Source organism: Zychaea mexicana (assembly GCF_025766255.1).
Source record: "Zychaea mexicana strain RSA 1403 chromosome Unknown BDB00scaffold_145, whole genome shotgun sequence".
In the NCBI taxonomy this organism is placed as follows: domain Eukaryota; kingdom Fungi; phylum Mucoromycota; class Mucoromycetes; order Mucorales; family Lichtheimiaceae; genus Zychaea; species Zychaea mexicana.
The window spans coordinates 40,219-49,668 of NW_026516808.1; the positions used below are offsets into that span (position 1 = coordinate 40,219).

General features: G+C 39.7%; 1 protein-coding gene across 1 annotated transcript; it reads left to right on the top strand.

Annotated features, from left to right (window-relative positions):
• Nucleotides 1–1,120: 1,120 nt before the first annotated feature.
• Nucleotides 1,121–1,561, top strand: BDB00DRAFT_774737 (uncharacterized protein; the record flags this gene model as incomplete). The annotated part of the gene is made up of 1 exon (XM_053120176.1): nucleotides 1,121–1,561. A coding segment is annotated over one exon (441 nt), but the record flags the coding sequence as incomplete, so codon positions are not given.
• Nucleotides 1,562–9,450: the final 7,889 nt, after the last annotated feature.

Consider the following 9,450-nt stretch of genomic DNA (forward strand, 5'->3'; position numbering starts at 1 on the left):
ATGATATGTGCACACACCATATATATACGCACGCATATGATATACGCACACACACGATATGCGCACACACACAATATACGCAGACGCACTTAATATACACACACACAAAATACGCACAGCCAGAAGATGAAGCAGCTGCTGGATATGGCGACTACAATCAGTGATGCAATATACATATATACTGTTTGGAGTGTTGGATACGACTGTGGGCAAGGGATTATGCTGGATTGATGTACTCCTTCTGCCACCGCTAAGGAACGTCACTGTCATCAACGGAACGACCGATCTGTCACTCAATGAAATGAAGCATGAACTTTACATTCGTGTCGATCCATATTCGTCCTTTCTTATGAAGCACCATCATGCTTTCTACCGCCATATATCAAACAATTGAGCGATCGCACGTGGAACAGGGGAGATCAGTCGACCTACCTATATACAATTATGAAAGGGGATAGTTAAATATTTAAGTGGCATACTGTGATCTATTACTACGTATACATATAGCATGCTCTCAGCTGTAAGTGAGCGGATACGTGAAGATCGAAGTGTTCTGTAAAATTTTGGATTGTGGATAGAAAAGGTAGTTTACACGAAATAGTGTACTAAAATATGATTAATAGAAAAAGACCATGCTACCAATATGAGGGATAGGAGTGTGCCATAGCATTACGAAGTAGCTAAAACGTGTTTTTGTGTTACTCGAGCACTACTGCACATAGTTGCCTGACTTTGTACTTACTTTTGAGCCAATTGCTTTGACATTCGCCATTTCGAAATGAGCAATAATAACTTCAACGACAACAACAACAACACTAATAAGTATCACGACGATGAAGAGCTACTGAGCCCTGTTATTACTTCTGTCAGCCAACGTCCCAGTTCGTGCCCCGTTTCCGAGTACCAAGATATTATCTTACATCAACCTGAAGAAACAGGCGAACGTTGGATATAGAAGGGGGACTATAAAAGCGACCAGTTCAAAAAAATCATCTCCAGAAGAGAGTCCAGTGTCGCTACAGAGAGCGAAGAGACTATGCAGCCGACAGTCGCCATCACGATTGACGATGGTAAGAAAAGAATAAGAAAGTATAGTGTCTAAGGCATCTACTTATAAACAATAGAAGAAAACGAAGCTGGTAGTAGAAAGAGACAGAAATCCTCTACCGTATTTTGGTCAAAGCAGTATGAGTGCCATCGCCATGCCACCAGTGACAACAGACGTGGGATTACCGAGATCCGTCCTATTCAGCAACAAAGTAAGCAAGTCGGATGTAAGGCCCAACTCAAGGTCATATGTTACATGAGCGGCCGTGACACTGTAAAGTTCAAGTATGTCAATGACCGTACTGGGCATACTCCTGGAACCATCGAAGATGTCAAATATTTGCCAAAGTCGATACTTTTAAAGGAGCGCATTATTGAGGAACTAAAAAGATACAAGAACGTCCGTCAGGTGCGCACTTACTTGCAGCGTGAGCATGCACATCTTGAAAGCACCAAGAGAGACGCATATCTCCACACCGTTGATGTTTATAACATCTTTTATAAATTTCGATAGGAGGAGTGTGCTAAAGCTAAGGACGATTTTACTTCCGTCAAATACTGGCTACAAGATCTCGAACATAAGGGCTATCATGTCTGGTTATATGCTGATGACACTGGCCATCAATTGCTTTCTGCAGCCAGCTTTGGGTTTGGTTTTGTTGCTCCATGGCAGATGCATTTACTAGTGAATGCTGGGCAGCATATCTCTCTCGATGCAACACACGATGTATCTCAATATAGAGATGGCGTTCTGTATACTATGGTTATCCGCCATCCAATTGCTGGTCGTGGTGTCCCTGTTGCCTACCTTATTACTGATGACAAGTCATCCGATCCTCTTGTTAAATGGCTCACATACCTGCAATCTCTCAGTGTTAGTCCTCAAGGCATCACGATTGACCAGGATTATGCAGAGGATAATGCAATTACCATGGTGTGGCTAGACTGCAAGATCCAGTATTGCCTTTGGCATGTCATGCGTCCATGGATGAAGTATGTCCAAGAGAAAGTTACTGCTTATGGATGAAGCGACGCTCTTCAAGAACGAACGCGCATCAAGCTACAGTTACAAGAACTAATGTACGAAAGGGACATGGAAAAATTCCATCGCCTTTTACATACCTTCTTTTCCGAGTATGGCGTGAAGCAGCCATCATTTGCGTCTTATTTCCGAGCACATTGGGTAGATACATTTAATGGTGATGGATATACCTGCTGGAGTACATGCCACGAGCCTCAAGTGTTCACCAATATGGCCATGACTAATTACGTTGAATCCTGGCACAACCAGCTGAAGACTATCTATTTGCAACGGAAACGGGTCCATCGTCTTGACTACTTGATCTATATCTTGACATCCGATGTTGCTTCTGATATTAGCAAAGAAGTCGAGCGTTTGTGGGCAGGCGTTGGGCGTATGAGCAAGACCGAGCATTCATTTCGGACAGATGAACTGAAAGCTGTCGATTACAGCGAAGCAGACTTACAACGCATGGTAAAAGTAGTGTCAGATATACACTATAAGGTTGCTTCCTTCACCACCCAGAGAAAAGAGTATGACGTATGTATTGATTATCATTATACTTTTCTGGGTTTCCAGCGTTTTTCAAGCTATAATCTGATACTCCTATAATATGGGATAGGTGCTCATTGAGAACAGCAGAATCATTCATTGTGAATGCGAGAAGTTCAAAGATAGCAAAATGTGTTGCAAGCACCTGTTCCTACTGGAACGTTTTCTTGCTACAGTGAGAAAGGTTTCGACAATAAAAGTTCGCCTATCCTTAGAACATTGGCAAGGACTTATCAACACCCGCACACCAACATCAGCATCATCGAGCACACCTATCCAAGTATCACAGCACCAACAGCAAGTATCTGAACCTACACCAAAGGACGAATTGGAAGCTGAACTTAAAACATTAAAGAAGAAGATCACAGCGATCGAACGTCATGTTGGAAAATCGATGATCGACCGTGGAGAAGCAGACACTATACGAAATACTGCTCGACATGTACAAGAGATGATTCAACAGGCTAATGCCATAGATACCATCCTCACAAGTACACTTTCTCTCCCCAAAAACTCTAATTTCCGTCGTCAAAATAACCCTTGAATTCCGATCTTTATCCTTTCCTCTTTATATTCATTCTATGATCTATTCCCATTTATAAATTAACTTACTAAATTCCACTTTATTCCTACTCTGGTAAATAAATCTTTGAGTACACTTGTGATTACTATCGTTGGCTGATATCCCCGCATCCATGTGCGATTCAAAGTACTTATTCTGCCCCAAATTTAACGCTGAAAGTCAGTTGGGAGAGAGTGTAAAGACAGTTGAAAAAAAAACATTAAAGTGTACTTGTCATCTTGTTTCATAAGAGAATTATATATTTCAACCATATGAAAGGTAAGTAAAGAGAGAATGGGAGGGGCAAGATCTTACTACTACAGGAGGAGAAACAAAAATGGAGGTAAAAAACAAACCACTTTTCATATAAGAAATAAACTTGGTTTGTTATTATTACTTCTTTACAACTTCCTTTTTCACCTCCATTTTTGTTTTTCTTATTGTAGTAGTAAGATCTTGCCCCTCCCATTCTCTCTTTACTTACCTTTCATATGGTTGAAATATACAATTCTCTTATGAAACAAGATGACAAGTACACTTTAATGTTTTTTTTAAACTGTCTTTACACTCTCTCCCAACTGACTTTCAAAGTTAAATTTGGGGCAGAATAAGTATTTTGGTCAATCGTGTGGATCGTTTGGATGGTTGTGCAGAAGCAGCTATTGCTTTGCTCTGAGGAATCATAGGAGACACTGAAAAATCCCGTAGACTTCTGTCAGTAAAACTTTATCTGAGCGAAAAAAACCATGATAATTTACTTAGATTTGGAAAAACAGCAATAGAGAGGTATAATGTCAGTTATTTATAAGGAGAATGAGTCATATTAATAATATTTGTTATAAATAACAAAATTATATATAATTCTATTCTGTTAAGCTAAGCTGCGTCCAAGTATTCCTTGCTTAGAGGAAGGTATGCTTATTTCCATTCCGCTGGTTTATGAACTTTTATATTTATAGAGATTACAAATATTTTTAAGGATTACAAATTTTCTTAAGAGTTACAAAATTAATAAAATATAATATAAAAGGAGAAAATATATAATACAAATAAAAATTTTTCAAATTTTCTTATTATAAAAGATATTGTAGTTTTTTTAACATTTAAAGCTTTTTTATATCTTTTTAAATATAATTTATATTCCTATATAATCAATAGCTTTTAGGGGTCTTCATTCACGGATTCGAAATGGATTGCAGCGAACTCGGATCCGTTTCGTTTTTAAACGGATCGATTTTTTGAAATCCGGATCTGATCCGGATTATAAAACTGCAGTTCCAATCCGTTTCGTGAGAATCTGGATTGAATCCGGATCAATTTCGAATCAGCACGTCAGCATAAGGCTCATTAAACGACGTATATATAAATGGGAAATGACGACATAAAAAAAGCACGTTTTCTTATGACCAGGATTGAGTTATCGTGAAGTTTATCGTAGTCGTTATAGAGCGTGTCGTAATGGTGAGAAAGCAATAAAGACAGGCAGCAAGATTTGAAAAAGCATTTCAAAGTATAAAATGTATTTGGAAAAAATTATTTATTTTCTATATGTAATAACCAGAGCGCCGGAACGAATAGTGTATAAGAAGTAAAAAAAAGGTGGGAAGAGGATGACGGAAAGAAGAGATGTAGGTAAAAGGGAAAAGGGGAAAAGAGAAAAAAGCAGTCTTCAGAAAACCAAAAGGGATAAATTTTGTTGCAGCCTACTCCTCACCAAAAAATTTGCTCCACGAGTCAATCAATACACTTGCCTTTAGCTTCTTCGAAGCAAGTCTGTTCCGCGAGCTAGGAACATACTGCTTTGCACGAGAAAACGTGCGCTCTGATCCTGTCGACGAGGCTGGAATTGCTAAGTATCTTCGTGCCATTCTTTTCAACTCGGGCCAGTCGTTCATTTCCGATCGCCAATATTCCAACACTACGCCGTTGTCAGCCCCACCCTTTGGATCAGTCACTGTATCCGCCTGGATGTACTTCTCAAGCTGGTCTTTGTTGATGACCGCCTTCTTGATCAGTGCATCGGGGTTTGTAGGAGTCATGACTTGGCTTCTGCTTAGCTTATAGGACTCCCACGCCTTTTCAACCAGCTCGATTGCATCCGTCCGAAATAGACCCCAGTTCTCGCTTTCCCACCATTCGTACTTTAGGCGCGGGTCCATGGCCGTCGCAACAGCGTACGCATGTCCTTCTGCTTTGCAGTAATATCCTTGCAACTTATTCCACCCACATTTTGCAGCTGCTGCAAGTTCCGGCCACGTCTACAATTGCAAAGGAAAGTTTTAGAACTTCACTGCTTCTATACGGGAGTGTTTTTACATTTATGCTGATTAAACGTTTACTTACTTCTTTCCATTATTCTTGGTAATGCTCAAGTTTGTCTAGCAATCGATTGTAGCTCAGGATTACGAGGTTCATAGTGGCATATGAGGAACCTGATAGCAACGGCGTCAACTTGGCGAATTCATGGAGCAACTCACAGATACATTCCAGGCAAACCCATTCAGTGTCTGTCAGCTGGTAGTTCTGTAGACCTGCTATATTGTGGCATGCTCGATTGTAGTTACGCTTCACTTTCAAGGCCCTTTGCAGCATGTCAAAGGTGGAGTTCCAGCGGGTACGCACGTCCAAGATCAGCTCAAGCTCCTCTGAAGACCCGGCAACATCTTCACCTCCATCTTCTCCACTGGCGCCTTGCTTTGGCTGGTGTAAGGACTTGAATGTCTCGAGATATTGATTGTTTTTTTGTGGTGTCGCGCGGATACTGACAATGCCTTTACGAAGCTTACGCAGTGTTTTGCCTAGGTAAGAGAGAAACGACGATGATAATTAACATGGTGTGTGTACTGTTAGCTTGTGTGTTTTTTCGTACCTGTACTGAACACTGCTATATCGTCGCTACCAGTTAAAGCTTCTTGCTCATCATTATACGCCTCGCCATGCAACCCGTCGTGGAGAATCGCCTGCACTGCTAAATTCAAAACATGGGTTATGCAGGGTATACGGTTCTGCGTGGCGTCAAAAATATCCGCGCCGACCTGGAACTCCAAGTTTTGCGCCATTGTGTTCATATTGGAAGCATTATCTGCCGTCAAGAAGAATGGTTTTGTTGCAAGGCTCCAGTCACCCAGCACCTTGAGGAATGCGTCTGCCATGTTGGCTCCTGTATGTGGACCGGTGAGAAGCTCCAGACCAAGGACGATTGATTGCTGGTTCCAATCATTGTCGATCCAGTGGGCCGTGATACCAAGAAAAGAAGCCCTCCACTCACTTGTCTAGGCATCGACGGTGTATGATAGGAACGGCACGTCTTTCAGTACCTCGAATATGCGAGTGCGGTAGATATGGTATGTGTCAAACAAATCGCGGGCGGCAGTGCTGTCACTTGGCAATTTGACATGCGTAGTTGTCGGTGCTGATTGTGCAAGATTCAGCAGCGACTGGAACCGCGGATTCTCGACGATCGCAAATGGCAAAGCAGCAGACACGAGAAAAAGACAAAGTGCGTGACGGAATGCTTCAGAGCTGAACCTGGAAACGCTAAAACCAGGAGCAAGAAAGGCGTCGAGCGTTTGTCCCTGTGGTGGTGCATCAACGGAAGTATTCTTGGTAATATTGTGGTTCTTGAGCAAATGGTTAGATAGACCCGTCGTAGTACCTTTGGGATCTTGGTATTTTCTATTGCAGAAACCGTTGCCGACTGGAACATTGCAATAATAAAAGATGCCGCCACTCTGGCTTTCGTGGGCCTCTCTGAACCATTTGTACACCCAACTTTTGCGCGCTTTGACAGTTTTTCCCTTGGTTTGCCGCTTATTGGTACCTGAAATGACGCTTTCGATATCGCTGGTGCTCTCCATTTCAACGATGTCAGCATCGGTTGACATGGCAGACGATTGGCGGTCAACTGACATAAAGCTTTGGGCCCGAGCAAGAGTTGATGATTCCTAACCAACGGTAATGACTTATATTAGTACAGATGGTCAGGTACGTATTTGTGATGCAACGGGTTTATGATATAAACATACTTCGCCATGATCGGACAAGTCATCATGATTGCTGGTGGAAAGACGGCGTTTACCAAGAATTGAAAACTTGGGTTGGTTCATTGTAAGTATCTACACAGGCATGGCAGTGTATTAATATATGGTAAAGAAAAGTGGTAGGATACATCACAAAATAATGCAAGTGAAAAGTGGTATAGCTTACTCGGTTATTAAAATAAAAATATGCGGATATGCCTTTGAATCGTTCTTCTCTTCTTGCTTTTATATATGTTGCTTCCTTGTTCTTTTACATCTCTTTTTGCAGCATGATAGACTTTCAAGCATGATAGTAAAGCACTTCTACATCGTGCATTAACGATCCGCTACAGCGCTGGGATGACGCTTGATAGGATAGGACGTAATTTCCTTAAACGTAATTTATTTCCGCCACAATTGGGCCCAACTCAAAAAGATCTACGGTATCAGGCTATCGGTGCAAACCGGGTTTGCTTTTTTGCTAAATAAAACAGCTATCGATATTCAGTGGGTGCCTCCGTATTATAATGTCTGATAAGCTTTCTACTTTTCCACACCCGTGTATGCTTATGCCCATCACTATTGAATTACGAGATTCCGTTAACTTGATTCCGCTGATAACAAATCCCGTTGACATCGGAGCCATTTGCTTTGATATGCTCCTGATATACGAGACATACTTTGCTTGACATTGCTGATAACTGCCCGTTAAAAATCGTTGCATTTACTTTGACTTTTTTTACACTGCTATCCTACTGATAAGCAAAACATTTTTACTTGACTTTGTTGATAACTGCCTATTTGGTTCTGGGATCAATGCTTTGTTTTCCGCTACAGTGTATATGCCATTGTTGACTTTCATCTATCTTTGATTTTATCCATTGCCGCTATCATATCATTCGTTTATTGTTTTCAGCCTTTAGGAGATGTCTATATTTTATAATACAACTTTGGTTAATTAAGCTAACTGATGGGTATACAGTTCTCTTCTAGGCAATAAACAAGCTCAAAATCTTATGATCACATCAAATAATGGAAATGGTATTGGACAGCCATGTTTCTTTCCGTTATAGTGTATGGCATAAGAACAGCGAGGCCATTCTGCTTTATTTTGATACATGACAGTAGATGGATGGCTATATAACGCAAGCATACCTCAATATCATGTGTAAGTTGAAAAAATAGAGGATCTATCATCATATATTTTGGTGTTTGCAGAGTCGGTACTTTGATGCTGCAACAATATGGATACTACTGCTACTTTTACTTCTGCACCATTTACAACTTTACTAACTTAGCGCAAATAAAAACTCGTTTTTGTTTTCTATAAATGGAGTTGTGAGTTGAGGTGCATTGTACTAGAATTAGCATGCTGTGTATTCGACATGGGAAAAATGGATCAAACGGATCAAACGGATCGCAAACTTTTGAACCGTTTTTGATCCGGATCAGCAATCTCGAATCCGAATCCGTTTCGTATCGTAAAAAATGCAATCTTAATCCGTTTCATTTCAATTCGAAACAAAACGGATCAGCCAATCCGGATTTTCTGAGTACCCCTAATAGCTTTTAACCCTTAATTAAAATATTCTATTATCTAAAAGTATTTATTTTTAAAAAAGTTAAATTATTTATGAAATTTCTTAATTATTTTATTTTTCTCATGTAGCTGAAGAAAGCTGAAGTATCTAATTTATGTAAATAAATTATAAGATGATTATTTTTTTATATTTTTATATTATTGTATTTTGTACTTTTTGATTTCATCTTTTAGATTTTCAGGCAATAAATTGAGGATGTTCTTATTGTTCATACAATATCTGATAAATATATTTGTTATTTACTATTTATATATAGTAGATTCATGATGTAGTATATATTATTGTAGCTGATTATTCAAGAACAAAATTAAAATCATCTTGTTAATGCCAGTGTTGGCATTTCCGATGGCCCCTTTTTCCAACAGTGTTGGAAATGGGTCGTAAATGATTTCCGATGTTGGTAATGTCGGAAATTCATAAGGGTGATTTTCAAACTATGAATAAAGAGTAATTTTATATTTTAGGACACACATTGATGTTAAATAAGTAATGTTATTTGTATGATATCTGTATAGAAATCATTAAAAACAGTCAGCAATTCATGTATAGTGTATCTTGGCTGCAGCCTATATTGACCACAGCATGAAGTCCATATACCATTACGATAATCTCTCAAACATGGATCACAATCGAGAATAACTCAGGACC